This window comes from Anguilla rostrata, chromosome 9, assembly GCF_018555375.3.
Source record: "Anguilla rostrata isolate EN2019 chromosome 9, ASM1855537v3, whole genome shotgun sequence".
Classification (NCBI taxonomy): Eukaryota; Metazoa; Chordata; class Actinopteri; order Anguilliformes; family Anguillidae; genus Anguilla; species Anguilla rostrata.
The window spans coordinates 20898289-20920462 of record NC_057941.1 but is presented as its reverse complement, the minus strand read 5'-3'; the positions used below and the strand labels follow the sequence as shown (position 1 = coordinate 20920462).

At 45.2% G+C, this 22174-nt stretch overlaps 1 protein-coding gene across 2 annotated transcripts in view; it reads left to right on the top strand.

Annotated features, from left to right (window-relative positions):
- Positions 1–4772: 4772 nt before the first annotated feature.
- The window catches only part of zbtb16a (zinc finger and BTB domain containing 16a), a 134171-nt gene continuing 116769 nt past the window's right edge, over positions 4773–22174 (top strand). The window contains exons 1-2 of one of the 2 annotated variants that reach the window (XM_064351023.1): positions 4773–4941; positions 8516–9902. In XM_064351023.1, coding sequence (XP_064207093.1) covers positions 8620–9902 — 1283 coding nt within the window. In that variant the 5' untranslated portion in view covers positions 4773–4941; positions 8516–8619. The other variant, XM_064351024.1, reaches the window with a different exon arrangement.

The window sequence follows — 22174 nt, the reverse complement described above, 5'->3', positions numbered from 1 at the left end:
GAAAGGGTATTTAGAAACAGAGGAGTGCTTAGGTTTAATGCAATACCTGAAATGCTGGTAATGCTATTAATGAACTGTAGATTGATGTTTTAAAAAATATGTATTTTTAAATATGAATGAAAATATTAGTGAAATATATATTAAATATGTAGTGCCATATTATTTAATCAGAATGCTTTCCATGTGTTTGACAATTAAAATGTATTAATCTGGTATTGGAATAGAAGTAGAAATAGAAATCAGTGCACAGTCCACACATGCAAACACAGACACACACGCGCATAACCCCCCCCCCCAACACACACACAGGACCATTTTGCATTTATTTAGCTGTACATACATATGTATAGTCTTTTCCAAAAACATGGTAATTGTAGAGTGAAATTAGCTATTTTTACGATATGCTTAAGGAATTTGGATTTGAGATCAAAAGATGAATACGAGACAAAAATACAGACAATAAGCTTTTATTTCATGGTATTTACATTCTTTTATGTTGTACAATTTTACAGAAACAGCTGTTTTTGTAGGCACTGTATATACCATTTTATGTACTTAATGCTAATTTTACATAATTCGGCTGTTTGAAATTTGTAGTTTTTTTTTCTATTTTCTGAAAGCTTCCAGGTCAATTACATTTGTACCTGGTTGTAAATTTGGCTTTTGTGAATATATCAGATTTCCCAGTTGTTGACTTTAAAAAAGGCAAACTCACTGAGTTGTTAACTTTGAGGTAATTGCACAATGTGTGATTGCTGTCTGTCAATATAATGACTTTTTTGTAGGTTGGAATTCATGATGGTATGAACACTTAAAAAGATAATAAAAAGCCAGTGAAAAGAGCCCTTGGTGACTGCACAGGAGAGGGGGTTGTGTACAGGACCAAATCCACCCGAGGTCAAAGGTTAGGGGTGAGAGGTCACCGAGGCAGGCCCCAGCACATGGATGCCCCCAGGACCATGCGAGTGAAAAGACTCCATTCAGCCCCACGTACAGACGGATATTCACACAGATCCAGTTCTGGCCCCCCACATACCTCCCCCCCCCTCCTAATCACATACCCCCTCTGAGAGCACTCTGACAATACGGGCAATTCTTGTCATGTGGCTGTTCACCTGAGATGCTCTGGCAAAGCTATGACTGCATGGATTCTGATAATCTGATCACAGCCAAAAGACAGAGGGATCATTAACCAAGGGGGTGTAAAAGAAAGTCTCATTCAATAGCCAGGTGAAGCTGATAGCTCCTTTAGAGTTGTTTTCCACAGGGGGAATATAAAGTCAGAAGGCACAGCTTATTGACCGTAGTTCGGAATTCATTTTTTTAAATTATATTTTTACGGATTTTGAAAGTGAGCACAGACTGATCTCAGCCCCAGATTGGCTCTGCTTTTCTCCTTCCTTCAGAATCTGGCGCTCGCTATGAGCTGGTAGACTTCGTCAAACAGATGTGATAGTGTTACCCTCATGGGAGCGCCAGCAGGAGCCAGTGATGCATTTATTTTTACTTTTTTTTTTTTTTGGTTTGGGGGGGGAGGTTCTTTTCGAATCTCCCATTCTGAGCCACAAGCCTGCCGTCAACAGCTGCCTCCAGATCAGAGCATAATAATCCTGCCTGAAGAACCGCAGAACGTCTCTATCGCCAAAACTGACATATCAGCGCCAAAGGAGGGCAACAACGGCCCCGTTGGAAATAAACATCTCTGCAGATAGCGCTGCTGCGGATTCTGTGTGCTCGTGATTACCACGTCTGCTGAGTTTTCTCTGGGGTAGCTGTCAGAGTTTGACAGTGGCTGTGTACTTTGTGCCGAGACAGTACAGTTTTTCCCAACTGTAGTTAACATGGAAACACAAAGCAGGGATTTTCAATAAAACTGTGCAAGATGCCTCCTCTTGTAATTCATTTCAATGCAACTCACAATTTTAAGCATGCCCAGAGGAACTTGTTGTGTGAATTAAGCGAAACAACTGATGCTAGGAGAAGCAATGAAATTCTTTTACGTGCGTAATTAGAGTTGCTTAGCATAAAAGACATCACTCAAAATTATTGTCCGTTAAAAGCAAAGTTTTATGCTTATTTTTTCAACCTCTAAAGCTGTCACAAAACATCCTAAAATATCCCATTGAACCAGTCTAACTCCAGCCTTTTCGAACTGGACAGATATGGCCAGTACCAGAGTCTTACACAGGCAGTGTGAGTTAAACTGAATGGAATTTGCACATACAGATGTTGTGTGGCCTTTGTTAAACCACGTTGCTATCATCTTTGATAGAAAAGTGTTTACAGTGCTGTCAAAGAGTGTGTATCTGAAATACGTGTTATCTTGCATGCCTGACCTGGAATCAGTATGACGGACTGTGTGTAACACGTGGGAGACCTCTCTTGTCCTTGTGAGTTCTATGTTCTCGGTATGTTTTCTTTATTTGTAATTCAGGATCATATAAGACACGGCTTCCTCTTACTCAGAGAAATTGGGATTAATCTGTGATTAGGACTCTGCCTTTCTTCTTAGATCCCTGGATAAGCCTACAGGGCACACAGCTCAAAAGGTGACCAAGCATAGCAAGATCCCATCCATTTCGAAAGGACTGGAAAATCTAGCTCAGAGGAGGTGTGGCTTCAGTGATTGTCTGGCTTGTTTTATATGATGTTTGACATACAAGAAGAGGCCTGCACTGTAAATTAGGGCCTGTGAGATTGCATAAATTCAAGACTATGAAGATAGTACTGCATTGGAAAAACATTTTTCTCCACAAGCATCTTTTTCTTTTTGCATTTATAATTATACATCCAGTACATACAGGGACAGAATGACCAGTGGCTCTACCAAGTCAGCTTGTGCCACCTCTAAGATGTTAGCTATTGCATACATCTTCTTAGCCTTTTCGGTGCTGCACGATAATTACCAAATAATTAATTTGAAAAATGACCCTTAACTGTACTCATTCAGTTTAATAAGCCCATTACAAGCTGAGGAACGCTTATATTCACTATTTCCTTTTGGTATATTACATTTTCCCCACTATATTTTTGTACATTACATGACATGGTGAAGCTGCAAAACAGCATACTCAAGGAAACTGAACCTAATTTGTCTTTGATTCTCAAAAAAAGACAAGTAATTTCTATCACTGAAGCATAGCATTTGGTTTTAAACTTTTAAACTTTCTGTAAAAGAGAAATGGCACTTTTGATCGATGCATTTCATAACCAGTGGCCAAACCACTGTAAATATGATTCTTGTTTTGTGTTTATATTTGTTGTTCATCATCTGTATGATTTACTGTATGTCTTCTTGACTATATGGTTTCCTTGAATATAATAAGATAAAGATAAAAAATTATTGAAAATGTCAGTTCAAATAAATAAATATAAATAATCTACGCCAATAAAACCTTGTTTCCTTTTAATTTTTACAGGTAAACATGATTTATGCCTTCATTATAGTTTTATTGATTTTTTTTTTTTTCAGAAAAGTGATATCCTCACAAAAACTGAATAACACTTTCATTGTTAAATGTGATCCAGCAGAGGTAAATGGCAACCATTAACCATATATAATGTTTATATTACTTGGAATTGAGATAAATTTTATTTCTTTATCAGTCTAAAATCCCAGTAGTGTCCTGGGCCTATCTGGGTATATTCTATTTTAACTGTAAAATAATTAATTGAGACAGACCTAATAAAAAGATTACTTACTTTTTTTTTTTTGGTACTGTGTCTTTAACGATTCTGAAAAAAAAAAAAAACGATCAAAGACTCCATATTTAATTCTGGCAACAGTCATGCATGGCCCTGTCCAGCGCTCGCCCTACACCTGGCTAATTAGATGCCAGCAGTTACGTTGTCAATAACTTCAGTGCTCCAGCTAATTAAATATAATTAGGCAAAGCGTTGCAAGGGGAAGGCGACAGCACGAGGGAGAACTGAGGCCAAATAGTCATGCCCACGGCAGTGTACAAAGTCGCCTGGCCGATAGGGACGTGACAAAGTTTTTTTTTTTTTTTGCTACAAGAGTAACAAGTGACCCACATGTTTTGCGGGGTTACATTTCACCCGCATTGGAACAATGTCTTTTTTTTTCGAACGGTAATTAGGAGACAGTTTAAAGCCTATACGCCTCAGACTAGACATGGACCTCAGGAGCTGCAAGTAGTATTATTTTGGTAAATTCCTACTGACAAAACTGGAATTTGATTTTGATACGAGAAAAGTGCAACTTTTATGTAAGATGTTTCCATGAAAACTTCACGCATTTCCATATATGCCACTAAAATAATTTGAACATCGAATGTGGTGCGTTCCTGTATTTTATGAACAAGTAGGCTACTTGCCAAGATGATTGATTTCTGATTTTGGAACCCTGTTAAGAGTACAGTAGGTAGCCAGATACAATAGCCTATGTAAAACAAAAGCTTGGTTAAAGTTCCCGTATTGCATGCACTAAGTACATAATATGAAGTGCATGCGAGAAGGTCTTTCGTTTAAAAATATAAATAGTTTAGTATTATTGGCTACAACTTTGAACGAATGCAACGCATAGAATGTCATTATATGACTTATGTCTAGACGAAGGCCTAATTAATGTCTTGTAGCCTACAGGTTCATTATACTACTGAAAATTATTATTATTGTTATTATTATTATTATTGATTGTTTCCTTGGTGGCAGCCTTGGAGTCAATGCCGCCTAATTAATCCACACAAGATCAACATTTAGCATTAAATATGGCAGCCCCCTAGGTGTCTCACTTTCGCAGTGTTTGCATGAATCCTCGAGAAAGAAGAAGAGTGAGTCAGTACGTTGACGTCACCATTGTGTTGATTTGCTAACCCGAAAGCAGAGACGAGTTAGTGCGTGAGAGAGCGGGTACTGTGAACTGCGTTACTATGCTGTTGCCCTAATAACTACACATTGGGGACTAAACGTGCAAACTAGGTAAGTACATACAGTTTACGGTTTGCAGCTTATAAACACATAGAACGCTTACAGTCCCGTCTCTCTGCATGTTGGCTGTTGTCTTCGTACAGTTGAAGTGTTTATTATCATTAATAGTAAACGATGTTTTATCTCGTCACTTCAAACAACCACAATGTACGTGTTCGGCTGTAGCTTTACAACCAAGCTAAGTTGCGCTAGCCTATTGATGTTTTGGGTGAGTGTCACAAAGTATGCATTCGTGAAGACTGTTTAATCTAATCCACCAAAAAGTCAAACTGTTGCCTACTATAAGAGATGCTGAAGTTTACATGCAGCTAGCCTATATTAATATGGGGAACATCTAAAGATGTTACGTTGACGTAAGCGTCTGTTTTAGTATTCTGGAGATCACAACAGGGGGAACGTGCGGTCTGGTCTTACAGTTCGTTGCACACCAGACAGTATACGTGATACCAAATAAAAGCATCGTTTTATTCGCAAATAAAATGTTTAAATTATTTCAAAGACTTGTTTGGATATACCTTTGTGTCACCGTGTCAAGCCGTTCCTGTTTTTGATTGCAGTTTAATGGCCATTTAAATGTTAGGCTTGAAGCTTCATGCACTTGATGCGTTTGTAAAACCGTAACGTCAAAATCATAGGGTTAGCAACCTGAAAATGTGTCCACCTAAAGGGCAAAGATGTGCATCGAAACAGACCTTTTGATCTCTTTGTAACGATTACTTATTCTCATGATTGGGAAAACACCTATTGTCTCCGAAGACTAGAAATGAAAGAACCATAGGCTATTGGGGAGCAGGGAATTGAAATCATTGAATGCAGATGCCCCGCGCGCTCGAATTGTTATTTAGCCTAGATGAGTGTTTCGAGAGAGCGAGAGAACGGCAATATGTTAAATTATGACGCCCTCAAGCTGCGGTCATTTACTATAAACGATTCACGTGGGTTAATTAGTGTCTTCTGTAAAGTCACCAATTGAAATAGCTTTTCAAACAGTGGGAGTTCTGATGGAGAGATCATTTTGTCGGTTTGCTCTCTCCTTTCCCGATAAGCCCTGTACTTTTGTATTTGCTTTTATTGTCCGAGCTGAAGGTCCCCTTTAGTGTAAGTGTATTTCATTTCTGACTACCTTATTGTATAGCCTGTCTACATATATATATATATACATATGAGACCACATGTAGGCTACAACGCATTCAGGTATAATAAAGGGCTACAGTCAGCGCTTAGGGCAGAGTAAGCTGCACTGTTTTAAACAGGTTTTCAATTATCTGCCTATGGTCGGCGTCATTGTTTAACGTTTAATTAGCTGAAAGGACAGTAGCCTACGGACTTTTGGTGAGGTGTAGGCTGTATGTATATAGGCTGCATATGGGCTATGCCTTCTAATAACTGGACATTCGAAGTCTTCGAAAAACGTTGGGAATTAATTTTCTCGAGTAATAGGCTGCCTATAGAAAATATATGTTCAGTAGCGTTACTTCTGTTATGTATGACGACTTGGAATTGTTTTCTGAAACGTTAATTTACATTGTTGCGCCGCGTAATTCACGTAATAATTTAACAGTCATTTTTCTTTTAGGATAATCTATATAATCACAAAGGGGACCCAAATTTAAATCCAAGCACTAAAACGTCATTTATACATTCATATCAACAAGTAGTCCTATTTGGTGCTGCTTTTTTGTTTGCAAAGATCTCACCCGCAGCCAAAGGTCTCCACCGTCTTCCATGCGGACCAGATTTTTATTTTATCATACGCTTTGACTGATATTATTTCTGTAGCTCCTTTCACAGATGGTGTCAGTTTGCAAGTTGATTCGATCTGTAGGAAAGCCTTGTTTGTATAATTTAGCCGTGCAGAGTTATGCTGTTATAATAGCGGAACGTAGCCTGTAATGAAATTAATGTAGCCTATGCAGGCTATCACATTGAAGTGGTGATTTCTGTGTTTTAATAGCCTGTTTTCCCCGCACCTGTTTAGTTTGATAATTCAACCGAGTTTTCAGGGGATGTGTTACCCCAATAAATACTAGGTGTACCCTACAGCCATGCACCGAAATGAGAATTAACAGTAACCGTTTTCGCTGTTTAATTAATTTCTTCCTTTGGACAGCAGTGTTTCTGCAGTTTGGGAGTGCTAATTCTACACGTTCGTTTGACGTTTGTTATACACATTTAACAAAAGTTTTGTGGTTATTTCTCATTGTCTATCCCGCCAATTAAGGTTACAAATTTTCACTTTGAAACAATTTAGAAGTTCGGTCATATGCGTAGACTATCACCGGCGCCAGCGAACGCGTCCTCCAGTTTAAGTTTGCTGTATCGATTTTTCATTTTTCACGGGGTTATTGACCGATATTTAACGACCTATTAAAACCCACTCTCTCTACTTTTCATCGCCTGTTTTACTTGAATTTTATTGCAAGGGGGCACTGGCGTTTAAACGCAGATGTGGACGTGATGTTCACTTAGTGCACAGGCGCGGTGCCTTTGCGACATCCTCCGTTCCAGCTATTCCTGGCACTGTTTGCTGTGCACTCTGTGCTCTCCTCAGTATTCCTGTCTGTGATGAGAATACCGAATAAGATTGCCAGTCCATTTTAGAATGGGTGTTGATGGTCTTTGTGAACCGAGCACTAACACATTCTAACAAAGGCCTGGAGATTGCCAGTTTTTTTCGCCGAAATCCGATAGCAGGTTCTGAAGACCTTAGTGTTCTCCCCGTAGTGCTATAATAACGGTCACAAAAAATGTATTATTCCGTGGAAGATCCCCAGTCGATATATTATAAGGTAGCGTACAGTACGTACCTTATGTCTGCCCTTTGAATTGGCTCTGAAGGGAATCGTTTCTTTTTATGTAGCCTACAACTTAAATGAAATCGGTTTTATGATATTCCATTTGTCCATGTTCGCGTTTTTGAGACAGAATATGGAAGGATGGCGTCACGCCGAGAGGGGTGGTGACTGTCTGGACAAGTAAAATTTTAAATAAAATTAAGCGTAAAATTGATTGGTGTACGCTTCAGTTTCGTTTCTTGTAAAATATTCTAGTCACTGTATTCTAATTGACGGCCATGAAACATTTAAACGGTTGAGCCAATTGAGTTGAGTGATGTCAAACGATAAGCTTATATTTTTTCTTTTCGAAGCGAAAAGTGGGCATGATCCCAAACGTGTTTAAATAATGTGTTTGCCATCGATATTTCTGTCAATTATTTATTTTTTGTTAGCATTTTATGCATTATTTTTTCTCTAACATTTATAATAGCTAAGTGGCAAAAGAGGATGCTTTTCAAAAATGCCGGAATTGATAGCCATTGGCAGGGGTTGTACATATTTAAATTTAAGACAGGAACGTTTGACTGTTCAAAAGTATTTTTGAATTATCTTCAGTGTACTAAATGACAGGCAGTATTTCCATGATAAAACTAACAGGGCACATATCCATGTTAAAACTAATTGCATCCAGCAGTTTTTCTGTCATCATAATTGAAGATGCAATTGATACAAATTGCATTCTTCCTTGTTTAATAGTTATTGTTGCTTTTGTCTCTCATTTTTTTCAGATTATAGCCTTATCTCATTTACAAAGATTACTGAACAAGCACCGACCAGGGGTGGGAGTTGGAGGACAGCCCCATGTGTTGGTTTGGCGGATTTCGGAGACGTTATGGATTTGACTAAAATGGGTATGATCCAACTCCAGAACCCGAGCCACCCCACGGCACTCCTGCAGAAGGCCAACCAGATGCGCCTGGCAGGAACGCTGTGCGACGTGGTCATCATGGTGGACAGCCACGAGTTCCACGCCCACCGGACCGTGCTGGCCTGCACCAGCAAGATGTTTGAGATCCTGTTCCACCGCAACAGCCAGCACTACACCCTGGACTTCCTCTCGCCAAAGACCTTCCAGCAGATCCTGGAGTATGCCTACACTGCCACGCTCCAGGCCAAAGTGGAGGACCTGGACGACCTGCTGTACGCGGCCGAGATCCTGGAGATAGAGTACCTGGAAGAGCAGTGTCTCAAGATCCTGGAGACCATCCAGTCCTCGGACGAGAACGACACGGAGGTCAGCATGCACGACGGCGGCGGCGGCGAGGACGACGACGACCGCAAGGCCCGACACGGGAAGAACGCGCTGATGTCCAAGAAGCACCATTCCATGGAGGAGGGCGGCTACGCGGCCTCCGCCCAGCAGGGCCCGGGCCTGGCCGGCATGGTGGAGCAGAGCCCCTCCGTGTCCACCTCCTTCAGCCTCTCCACCATGTCCCCCACCAAGGCGGCGGTGGACAGCCTCATGAGCATCGGCCAGTCCCTGCTGCAGGCCGGCATGCAGCACAGCGCCAGCGGGGACCTGCTGGCCCAGGGCAACCCCCAGCCGCTGCTGGCCGAGGTGAAGACGGAGATGATGCAGGTGGACGAGGCGGGGGGGCGGGAGAGCCCCCGCGCCGCGGAGTCGGGGGGCTCCTCCAGCAACGGGGACAGGGGCGGGGACCCGGACAGGAACCGGGACGGCCCGGGCACCCCCACCAGGAGCAGCGTGATCACCAGCGCCCGCGAGCTGCACTACGCCCGGGACGAGGGCGCGGGCGGCGACCCGCAGGGCGAGGCGGGCCCCATGGGGCTGGAGGGCCTGGGCGTGGGACCGGGCGGCCTGACGGAAAAGCACCTGGCCTCCCTCTACGGCGTGCCCGCCAACCACAAGAGCGAGGCGGCGCTGTCCATGCCCGGCTCGGTGGCCTCGTCCCTCGCCATGCCCCCGGGCCTGGCCATGTCCATGGACTTCAGTGCCTACGGGGCGCTCCTGCCCCAGAGCTTCATCCAGAGAGAGTTCTTCAGCAAGCTCGGCGAGCTGGCCAGCGGCATCAAGACGGACGGCCGGGGCCAGAACGAGCGGTGCAACGTGTGCGGCGTGGAGATGCCGGACAACGACACCGTGGAGCAGCACAGGTGAGCAGAACGCGCCCGCGGGCACGCTGACGCCTCGGCGTTTTTACCGTGCTTCACGCCGTCTCTCGTTTTGTGGCAGGAGGTGATTCAAAAAGCTCGGAGGTTTCGGTGCGATAGCGGCGGCAGCCGGATAATAGATGCAACCGTGAATGCGCAAATAAACGAATAAATAATTGGAAAACGCCATCTTCAGCCTTCTGCGCTCAACGCCTGCGCTTCACAAATGATTCTTTGTGAGATGTGCTGCCGGGGTGTTTATTGAAATGCACAGGCGCTGGTTCTGTGAGCTCTTTCAGTGCATTGCAGTCTGTGACAGATTCCTTAAGTGATATTTACTCTCGCACCGGGCTCAATGCACAAAACAGTTTGAAGTTTGTTTTTACGCTTTAAATCTTCACTGTGCGGGAGTGATATTCCGTACTGATTTAAGAGTGCAACTTTACTCAGATGATGTAGATGTATTGTTAGTGAGGAAATGTGGCTATTTCCTATTTTGTGGTGTATGGCACTGGAATGCACTCTTGGCTCGTTTAAACAGTCATTTTTAAAATTATAGTCAGTTTCAAGTCACTAATATTGTCTACAGGGTGCTTTTGATTTTCTCCATCTGTCTGCCTTTGGCCTTTCTTTACATTTAGTTTCCCATTTACATGCTGGTTATGACTTCAGTTGCTTTCATGTGCGTAGGACATGGTGTATTTCCTGTGCAGCTTCTCTATTTTGCTTTGCTAAGCGACACTTTTAAAACTGTGCTCTCATCGAAAATGTTACAGATTTCATTGTTAAATTTGCATTGCATTTATTTAGAAGAGATGTAATTCATTTATTATTTCATAATGTTACTGTCAAAATAATGTGTTTTAGGGTGATAGTTAACTACAGAGAGCAGAGTGACTGTGTTCTCATGAATGGACGGTCTGTCCTTGTGGGCATTAGGGTCTGTTTGCTGAGTGCTAATAGCTAGGTCAACTGCAGAACTGTTGTCAGAGGTCCAGCAGTGTTCATCAAAACTAACTACTGGAAAGATCCACTTATGATGGGCTAAATCAGAATGGTGGACAAGGAGAAAAACACAGCGTATCAGTTTATTTTAAAAAATTGTTCCTCTGACCCCTGTTGTGATGTTTGCATGGCTTTTGTTGAAGTGCATAAATTGAACTAGTTAGATCTGATTGGTTTACCATCCATTTTGGCAGTGCTTTGACATTTTGGAAAGAGTGTAACAAAAGCAGAGGATGAGTTTCTCTGCTGTATGTGAAAGTAATCGGCATAATGAAAAAAGTGTCTCACTAAAAAGTTAGTGTGTGCAGTGCTGTTGTGCTTTTGCTCTCTAAAAGGCAATGCCCAAGTCTCATGAAAGACACACTTAGTTCATGGTGGCCTGTGTTAGCTTTGTGGCTAGATAGATGAAACTTGAAAGTGGCACAAGAAGAAAAATGATCAACCCTAGGTGAGATGAAAAAAGGGAACGGATGTATGAATTAAATACAAAAAGAACCAATTTACTAATTGTCTGGCTGTTTAATGTCAGTATTATAAAGCTGGCACCCATACCCCTGTCTTCACATACTGGGATTGTTAGTTCATGTAATTTTACCCCTGTGGTCTGATTGCAGGGACGTGTCCACTTAGTGTCAAAAAAGGGTTCTGACCTGTCCAAAAAACCAGAAGCAAAAATTCACTGAAATTTGATTGCGTTTAACTGAGATTAAGCAGAGAATTTTTTAAAAATTGCTGATTGTTGAAATGCATTATATAAATATAACCAAATAATAAAACTATTAGCTTGCTTACATTGGCGCACCATCTTTGTAGTTTACTACCCTACATACCGGCTTTGCCACTGCACCCCCTAGTGGAAGGGCAGGTAGTGCATCACTAGGCCGGTGAGCTGATTACTACCAGACCAGGCTTGATGACTGGCGACTGGTACGGCCTGCTGAGCCTATCAGCGGCACTTTGGCGAATGGGGGGATGGGGGTAGGGTTTGGTGGGTGGGTGAGGGGGGTTTGGCTAATGGAAAGCAGCTTGGCCCCCTGGCCCCGTGGCGTGGCCGGGGACGTGGGGGTCGGCCAGGGCCCCTGCCGTCCAGGACAAGGAAGCCCTTATTAGCTTTATGAGAGAGGCAGGCTGCCTCCCCAGGAAATGAGCCCTGCACCAGGGACCCTGGCCCTGACCTCCACAGGGTAACCTTTGGGCCGCTGGGTCCGCCTCTGCTTCTCGTCAGCGGGACAGAGGGAGGGGGCGGGTGGGGGGGATGGGGTGGTCGGCCAGGGGCAGTTGGGGACCCCGGGGTGGGGCCCCAGAGCGGGGGGCCAGGGGCGAGAGGAGGGCAGTGCGGGTGAGCTGAAGATGTTTAGCGTTGCGTGTGTTGGGGGGGATGTGGGGGGGGGGCTCAGGCACCGAGGTTCTTTCATTGACAATATGGAGCTTGCTAGCAATATTGACTTCTCCACTCCTGCTTAACTTCAGATTGGTGTGTAACATTCATGCATTAAAACAAAATTAACCCGCGGGTCAAGTGCTTTAGTGGTTGTGCATAAGAGATGGGCTGTTGCCGCGTCCAGTTAAGCATCTAGCGCAGGGCTTGGGTTTCTCAGCGATCCATTTCGCCGGCTGGTAGATTACACTGGCAAGCCTCAGTCTTTATCTCACACTGGATAGAGCTGGCTGAGTTAATTGCATTCTGTTTAGTGTTCTGCTTCCAAAGGAGCATAAGAAAAATGTCTTGGAAATGAATAGCCTTATGGTGAGAGATACCGCACCGATACAGGCCGCCGCTGCAGTGCTACCTGTGCACCTCAGCCAGTAAAGCAGCGCTCGACGTCAAACGCCAGGACGCTGCAGCGCGAAAAGCGCTACTGAGCTACTGGTGCAGATGATTGACATCTTTATTTCTCTTTGGTAAAAAGATGGCTGGCCAAACAAAAAGGCGGGGGGGGGGGGGGGCCTCTCATTAGGAATGAGATGGGGGGCGTGGCCTGTAAATCTGCGCTGTAAAACCTCCAGCTCAGGATCTCCTTGCCTTTTTTTGGGGGGGGGAAGATGGAGCTGTGCTGTTAAATCAGTCCCCCTAAAAAGAGCTGGAAGCACCGTCTCCTTCACAATGAGCGCCGTGCGCTTGCAGCGGCAACCTTTTGCCACCGCGGCCGCCGCTCTCATTGACTGAAAATAGGCCGAGTTTGGCCTGCCTGACAGCGCAATCACCACGCCCGCGGAGAACCCTTCGCCGTCTGAGCAGGGCGGCTGCAGAGGGCGCTGATATTTATCCTGCCTCGCCCCGAAAACGCTCCTCTCCTGCGCGCTCCTTTTTCTGTGTTTCCCTGTGAGGATGCCTTCACACGGAGGCACCGGAGTTTGAGTGCTGAAGGCTTGCTAAGTGTTTACTGTTAGGCGATTTTAGGTTAAAAACTTCTCCCCGAAGTGTGCAGGGGCATTGTCCCATTCAGGGAGTGAAAATTTGGACCTTTTTCGTTCCCCCCCCCCCCCCGTTCTGCGCTCTTGCCCCACCCCCCCCCCGCAGTAGGCCCGCGTGCCTGGAGCCGGAGGGCAGGTCCCGAGCCCTCGCCACTTTGACATTTCACCCCGGCGAGGACCCGCTCCCTAATCCGCAGGAATGTGCGGCGGGTGGAGTTCAGCCCAGGATACCGCTTCCACACTTCTCCCAAAATGTCACGCCGGCGCGTACCGAAGCGCTGATTGAATAAATTTCCTCCTCCTCCTCCTCCTCCGTAACTGCCAGGGCCCAAATGTCTTTTGACTGTCTCCATTTATTCTCATTTCTTGTCTTAAAAAAGCGTAGTTTAGAAGAAGGAACGGAGGACAACTGCAGTGAGCGTATTTTTCGGAGGTTTTCAGACGTGTAATTGTGCGAGGTGCTGGTACGTAGCGAGGCTGGTGTAGCGAGGCTGGTGTGGCGAGGCTGGTGTAACTCCGCTGCGACCTCCGCGTTTTTACTCTTCTTTGTTTGGCTGTCGGGGCCAAGCCTCATCTCCAGATTGGCGCTCAAATTCATGTGATGTGCGTTCCTTTGGGTTGATGAGGAAGATTAGCCATTGGCTACTGGTTTTCCTGGCGGCGTCTGGTTGGTTTTAAAAAAGCGGGGAAGAGCCGTTTGGGCTTAAAGGCCCCGGTCTGGCCCCCGTTCATCTACACACGGGTGCCGTGGTGTGCGAAGGCGCGGAGGATGGGACGAGTTCAAACAGTCTGCCGTTTCTGAGTCTGATCCATTAACGGTAATGCCTAATGGCTAACTTCGCAGAGAACAGAAGGGTTTATTGGGTTCTAAAGAGACTCGAGAGACTTTTTAAGCAGAACAGACTGGTAATGAACTGATTTTGATCAATAACTTTCCCTTAATTGTCCGTCTTGATGTCTGTCTGCCTTTAAAACCTTTAAAGAATATTTTGAAGTATAAAATGTTCTTTCTTGACTAGTTTTCCTCCTGTGTCATCATTGCACACAATTGCTCTATTTGAATTGGGCTCATTGGTTTAATTATGCAGATTTTTAATTGGACTAGCCTGGGGACGTCTCGCAAATCATCTTTCGGCATGCACAAGGACTTCGTGAATTTGTGAATCCTGCTCTTCAGGAATTAAATGCAAAATGAAATGCTAAATTACGAGCTGCTGGTGTATTGGGTAGCGTGATGGTGACTGTAGCGGAGTGGTCGTACCTCCTGCGATTGTGAGCGTTAGGTTGTCTTTGTCAGTTTCTAAAGCCTTTTGAAAAGCCGTACCCTGACAGCTCAACAGTGTGCAGGACAACGATTCTTGTGACTAATTGGCAAATATTTCCCAGTGTCCCTGAACCACAGCCGTTACATGTGAAAATATTCCTGTTCTGAGTTTGTCTGGTGCAAGCAGGTCAGGTTTACTGGCTGTAACCGTTTCCAGACGTGTGTGTGTGTGTGTGAGTGTGTTTGCGTATGCGTGCATTTATATATGAGCGTATGTGTGAAAGTGTGTGTGTGTGTGTGTGTGTGTGTGTGGGGCTGTCTGGCTGAATGAATGCATTAGTAAGTGCCTGGTTCCTGTGCAAATTTGACCTGTTCCATTCAGTCCACTGTGCCCTGGGTTATGTCATAAAGCTCAGAACAGCTCAATGAGATGTAGATTGGCTCCAAAATGAAGGGGAGGGGGCTTTGTGTGTGTATGTGTATACATGTATGTGTGTGTGTGTGTGTTTGTGTGTGTATATGTATGCACGATGCATGTGCATATATGTGTGAGTGTGTATATATGCATGTGCATATATATGTGTGTATATGTGTGCTGTGGTGGGGGGGGGGGGGTGAAGTAGCCTTCAGCGGTAATATGTTGACATCTTGGGGAGATTTATGACGGAGGGATTCATAAACGAACGAGTCTGTTTGTTTTTCGATCGCCCAAGGTTTCCTACAGGGGCTAAATCAAAGCTCTATCTTGCCCGCGCAGCGACTCGTAACTGGAGACGCGCTTTGACAGGCTTATATTTTTCTGTTTGGGTCCGAGCGTTTGCACGCTGAGACTTTCTGGGAGGGTTGGGGGGTTGGGGTGGGGGTGGGGGGCGGCATTACGGCAGTGTGTTAGTAACCCCTTGAAAGGAAAATAATCAGTTTGCGAAGCACAGTAATTGCTAATAAATAAATACAGGATGGTTCCTGCTTAACATGCCGAACACAGTCTGCGAGTCAAAGGGCCTGCCTCAGGTTTGTCTGTGCTGCTGCTGCGGAGCATTGTTATGCAGATGACTGGCTGTTAATGTACATCCCCTCAAGCACATTCTTCTGTTTTTTTTTTTTTTGCTGAAATCTCCACAGCGGTTAGTTAAACAAAAGAAAAGGGATTTTTAAAAAAAGCTGCAAAAAAGCTACGTACTATTTTCGCACCCAAAAGACAGTTTTTAATCATGTTCTGTATTGGCACACTTCAAGCTTCATCCTGAGCAATGACATTGTCTATGCTAAAGTGAAACGTAAGAATTTCATATATGATAATGCAAAAACGCTTGTCTTTTGAATGCTAAACTAATGTTGTGTATGTGTATGTAAATATAGCCTATGTGTTACGTGCATATAGAATTGGCACTAGCTTTCAGAAGTCTGCATTTACGAAATATAGGCAAAATATATTTTTTAACTGAGAAATATTAAAAATATATATTTATTGTCGCCTTTCATATTTAAAGTAGACACACCTTAGTGTAACTCTGGTTGAAAGGACTGTTCCTGCTTGCTAAGGATTTCACTACAGATCTCACTCAGCTAGCTGTGAGTCCATGCTAATGTTAGCGAGATGAGAAATGTGTGCGAGCAGTGTAGTTGTGCACGCATTAGGCATATGGGCTAATGATGTAAGATGAACATGATTGCAGCCGTGCGGGAGCATAAATTGTGGATGGTTAAGTTGCAAGTTGGTTCCTTGCCATGTACTCTGTAATGAGGCTGCTCGCTAATTTTAAGTTGCTCATACAGGTGTTGCCTGCGTCGGATCAGAAAATCGCGTTCCCACCGGCGCTGCCCACATGTTCAGCTTTCTCCCAGGTGTTTGTTTTGGTTTGATAATCACAGTCAAACCCAAAAGCATGCAACTTGAAATTACCTTGAAATAATCAACACTGTTGCTGTTGTCGTGGGTAGGTAGGGAGGCATATTTTGTTAGAATTTTCTGTTTTGGATAATTTAATCAATCCGATTCCCACCCCTTTTTATAGGCTACACTCAGAATATTACAAATCTGCGCAGGTTTTGTGAATCTGTACAGACATTTCTCAACTCAGAACTGAACCGAATGTCACAATCATTGTGTCTGGACTCAGTGTGCAGAACATAGTATGTTCTTTTAAAAGAAAAAAATTATTATTCATGGAAAAGACAGAATCTCTGTCAGTGTCAAAGTCAACCCCGCATTCCCAAGGGAGCGTAACTTGCCGAACGGTGTTACGGATTTCCATTGTTGCCGTCCCTCAGAATGAGGCCGCATGCAGCTCTTTAAAAGGCATTTATCACGGGGCTGTTCTCGGAGATGGGACATTCTGTACCACCCAGCAATACGAGCCACGTCGGGTGGAAGCAGGGTGCCGAGCGGAAGCCTCCAACAGGTGGCTCATTACGATCCTCCGCCTCTAACAAGAGCCAGAATGGCCCCTAGTAAGAGCCGGAATGGCTGCAACCGCTCCGCATTAGAATGGTTATTTTCCATCTCCCAGTTCTGCACCTGTCCCCCCTGTGAAGTTGGGAGAGGTGCCAGGGTACGCGGCGCTAGTCCCACCCCCCACCCCCCACCCCCGGTACGGGCGTGTTAAACAGAAGGTACAGATCTTTTATCTGCGCGTATCTGCAGGGCTGATAACCTCCGCGGTCTTCTCGTGAGCATGCTGGGAGTCGATGGGGCCGATAGCCGGCGCGCTCCTGCCTGCTGGAGGAGATAAGGTGAGAGGTGCATCTTTTCAGATATCTGAGGAGGTAGCGCCAGCCTGCAGCTCACGCTTAGCGCGCCCCCCAAAAACCACCGGTTCCAAACGAACGCAGCGGCCTATCAGATCCCCGCTCGAGCCTGACACCCCCTCCCCATGGGGAGCTGCTAAATTTTAACACACTTCTTAGGTGTTGTCATTTATATTGCAGACAACCCCAATCCATTGTTAGTCGCCTGGCTTATTATTCATTAATGCCGGTGTACTTTTTATATTAATATTATATTTTCTTAGAGGATGACCGCAAAGCCCCAGCTAGGGATTAGAACCCACAGGCCTTTAGGTTATTTGGTTAGTTCCATAACCACTATTCTCCTTTTCTTTCTTTGTTTCCCTCTGTTTTTTTCTCTTTCCCTCTCACTTTACTCTTTTTAACTTTGATTTTTATTCCTTTTATTCCTTTCTCACTCTTGCATCTGCCTTGCTTTCTTTGTACTCATCCTTCTCTACCTCAGTTTCTCTTTCTCTCCTTCTCTCTCTCTCCCCCTGTCTCTGCCTTTGTCAACTAGGCTACTACTACCTGTATACAGAAATAATTTTAGTGTTAAAATCTACTCTGATGGAGTACATTTAACTCTTAATTTGTTCGTTGCTGCACTCAAAACTCTGTTAGAATTGATTTATAACAATGCATTTAAGCACATCCTAATATTTGTATTAGCGTGTTTCTTTTCATTGCATAGAATTGCGTTAGTCTAACTTCCAGGATGAAGCTCAGCTGTAAAAAAAACACAGAGAATTTGCCACAGGTGAGGCTGATGAAGCATAATTAATGCCATATATTAGCCACAGTTCAGCAGAGACTTGCATGGGTCAACTGGGAGCATTAGGAGCGCCTATGCGCGGTACCCCTGACGAGCTCATTCGCCCTGCTTCAGTAGCACATGTAGCGCCGCGCGCGATTCACAGATGGTGCTAGCCAGCACACTCACTTCAGCGAGGACTTGACTCGTTAGTCTCTCGTTAGTTCTCGCTCCTTCCCTCCACTAGTTATACGCGATTGAGCTTAACGAGGCACTCGGCCACTGTGTGAAAAGCACTCTGGAAATCACAAGCGCCCATAAAAGGTGCTGTTTCCAAGTCATTTCGTAGTCTGTAAAGTTTTTCAATTTTAGACTGGGGAAGGCCGAAATGTTCCCTCCTCGCCGCTTTGTTCGCGGCACGGTTGCCACGGAATTGTTTAAAAGTGGGCGTGGGAATAAAATGGGGGAAGCGTGACGGTACAGCGTTGATCGAGCGTGTTTTCCGAAGCCAAGTGTCTGCAGTTCTGAAGCTTGTGTAAAAAATAATTCAAATTCATTCAGTTTTTTATTTTTTTTCTGACTCGCCTTCTTTCAAGTCATTCCAAAATCTCTAATGGGGGGAAAGGAGCTTTCAAAATAGAATTGAGCATTGAAACATAAACATTGATGGTTTACGCTTTATTAGGTCGCATAGAGGGGGAAATTTGCTTGGTGTTGTTATACATTCCAGTCAACTGGATAAAATTGAGGACATTTCCCACAGTAACACATCATAAACATTACGTGTTTTACACAAGCAACATTCCACATTGGCGTCCATTTGAAAAAATACATGCGCTCTGGAATTACTGGCACCCTTGGTAAAAATGAGCCAAAAAATGTTGTTGTTTATTAGCTTAACCTTGCATTCAGAATGTGATGAGAGGTAAAATTGCTCCAAGTAAATTTCTTCATGAAAGTATTTTTTTCCAAAAACATTTGTCACAATGATTGCCATCCCTAGAAATTCTTAAACAAAATTTAGCAATTTATAAATTTAGCACGTTAAAGAATTTGTAAGCGATCACAATATAATTGCCTTGTGTTGCTGAGCGTAAATTTCATCCAGATTTTTGTTTATATCATCTGAGGGTGACTATTTTGGAGGGCGCTGTATAAATAGAGATATGAAACATGAAAAAATAACAGTTTGACTGTCATAAAACATAATAATTTGTATTGAACAAGTTGCCAAATCACAATTTCAACTTGTATTGCAATTACAATTACAAGTTACCCATATTTTGTGTTGTGGAAGTTGGCCACAAACTGCTTCTAGCTGTTCAGCAGCTTTCAGTTGGGTTGGTGGGAACTTTCCCCTAAAATGAACCCTGAAATGAACTCCTTTTCTCCTAAAACGAACTCTTTTTCCCCTAAAATGAACTCTCTCCCCTAAAATGAACTCTTTTTTCCCTAAAATGAACTATTTTTTTCCCTAAAATGAACTCTCTTTCCCCTAAAATGAACTGTTTTTTCCCTAAAATGAACTCTCTTTCCCCTAAAATGAACTCTCTTTTCCCTAAAATGAACTCTAAAATGAAATCTTTTTCCCTTTTCGTACATTTTTTAAATGCGCAGGTAATGTCTTTGTTCAGGCCTGTGTAAATTCATTCATGCAGTGCAGTGCATACCTATGAGGTTTCCTTTTGAATGGAGAGTACAGGTTCTACCTCAGCAGCCTAATTTAGCCCCCCCCCCCCCCCCCCCACTTCTCTTGCTTTCCGTCTTGATTGTGAGGTGCGATGCGGTCATTACGCCGGACGTTGATTCGGATGATTGGAGTAAGGAGCGGCGCGCGGGGGCGAGGGGGGCGAGGGGGGCGTGGCGCGCCGCTCCGCCGCCTGTGAGCCGGCCTGATTGCGCGGCGTCCCTCTCCTCCTCCGCCGCCGCCGCGGAAACGGGGGGACGGGCGCCGGGGGCGCCGGAGATCAGGCCCAAATCAGCTGGAGGGCTCTCAGGGATCCGCCCCACGAGGAGATCAATCACGGGCAGGAGACGACACCTGCTGCTGGGGACTCGCGAGCCTGAGCGGAGGAGCTGGAGGACGATAGAGGGATTACATTTACCCACGTCTACATCCCTGGACTCGTTATTACAGCTCTTCTAATTCAGCCACTCTCTCTCTCTCTCTCTCTCTCTCTCTGTCCTCCTTTTCTCCTTTCCCTTTCTCACACCCAGCCAGCCCTCCTGTCTCCTTCCGTTTATATTTAATACAGCTGGGTGTGATGGCATGACGAGAATATGCTTTCATTGCCAAAGCTTTTACTGAAATAATAAATGAATTACAAATTGGTTTGCAATAACAACCTAAACAATACAGAACGAAATGGAACACTAGGCCTATATGACACGTACATGAAAATAGCCAAATAGTCTCAGTTTCTCTCTCTCTATCTCTCTCTCTCTCCGTCCCTCTCTCTCTCCCTCTCTCTGTCTGTCTCTCCCTCTCTCTCTCATTTAGGTGTCAGCCGTTCGCCCGCAGCACTGCCCTGGCGCACTTCCCAGTTATAGACGGCCTTTTAAAAGGCCTGGGCTGAACTGTAAAGATTTACTCCTCTGTTCTTCTCATCGTAGATCTGTGCTTCCTGCTGGCTGTCAGGACACCAGTGCGTATTGATTAAATGCTTAACACCGGGTTACACGTTTTGGATAGGAACTCCATACCTCAACTAAGGTGCCAGAGGGCTGTCGGAAAACATTTTCTTCCGAACGACGGTATGAATTGATAACACAACCTAAACTAAAATGGATGTAATCCCCCCCATCTTTCCATTGATCTGCAGTTACCATCTGCGCTTAACTGAATGGCACGCAGGTGCAGGCCGGCTCTTGTCACGCATGCAGGGGTCCACACACACACACACACACGCGCACACACACACACGCGCGCGCGCTGGTCCATTGCGCGTAGATTAAGAGCAGCGCAGCAGTTTGCAGGTTATCACACACACACACACACACACACACACACGCGCACACACACACACGCGCGCGCGCTGGTCCATTGCGCGTAGATTAAGAGCAGCGCAGCAGTTTGCAGGTTATTAGAGCGGAGGCGAATCCTCAGCTTTTGCGCCTCCGTTGCGTCAGCCGCTTCGTAAGGCAGTTTCTTTCGTTCCAGCGCTTATCTCCCCCCTGCAACTGGAGATGGCGAGATTGCGGCCCTGCGGAGGGGCAGGTGGCTCGCCGCTCGCCGTTAGCCTGGTGCTCTCGCGCGTAGCCACACGGGCGCTTCTGACCCGACCGTCACAGAAACCCAAAAAGCCTCGGGTCCGGGGCTGAGCGGAGAGGCCCCCCCCCTCAGACGCGCGCTGCACAGTGACGTTGGGTCGGCCGAACGGGGAGAGGAGATAAGACGCGGCCCGTTGCGTAACGCCTCAGCGCCTTGTGCTCACCGCCTCAGCGCCCCGTCTCGCGCTGGCCTCCGCCCCGCATCCCCAATCTCCCGTTCCGTTTATCTCCAGCGTGTAGGCTGGCGCTCGGCGGTGGCACCCGACTTCCTGCCAGGGCCCGGGTTCTGGCCGTCGCGAACGCTGTTGCGAAACAGGCGGGGACTCTGGTGGGGAGGGGGGGCCCGGGGATAGGGGTGTGGGTTTGAGGAGGAGGGGCCGGATAGGCTGTGGGTTTGAGGAGAGGGGACCCGGGATAGGGCTGTGGGTTTGAGGAGGAGGGGGGGAGGGGAGAAGACCGCCACAGTTTTCAGGTAAGAGTGAAAACGCCAGCGGGGGTTAGCTGCGGGCGACCAGTAATCAGGTGATCTGCTAATTCATGCTTCCATTACCTCCCTCCATTAGATCCCTATCTCTGGAGCGCTTTAATAGGGGAAACACTAATGGTGTTTTAACAAACACGGAGGCGGTGGCGTGGGGAGGGGGGACGGTGCCAAAAACATTCTATTAAATAATAACAGGTCAAAAAGAAGTTGTTTTATTTTGCTTTGCTGTAGCACATTTTTCAGGATTTACTGGAGAGAATAAAAAAAGAAAGTCACAGGAGCCATGTAACTGTAGAAAACCACAGAAGAAAAGTGTG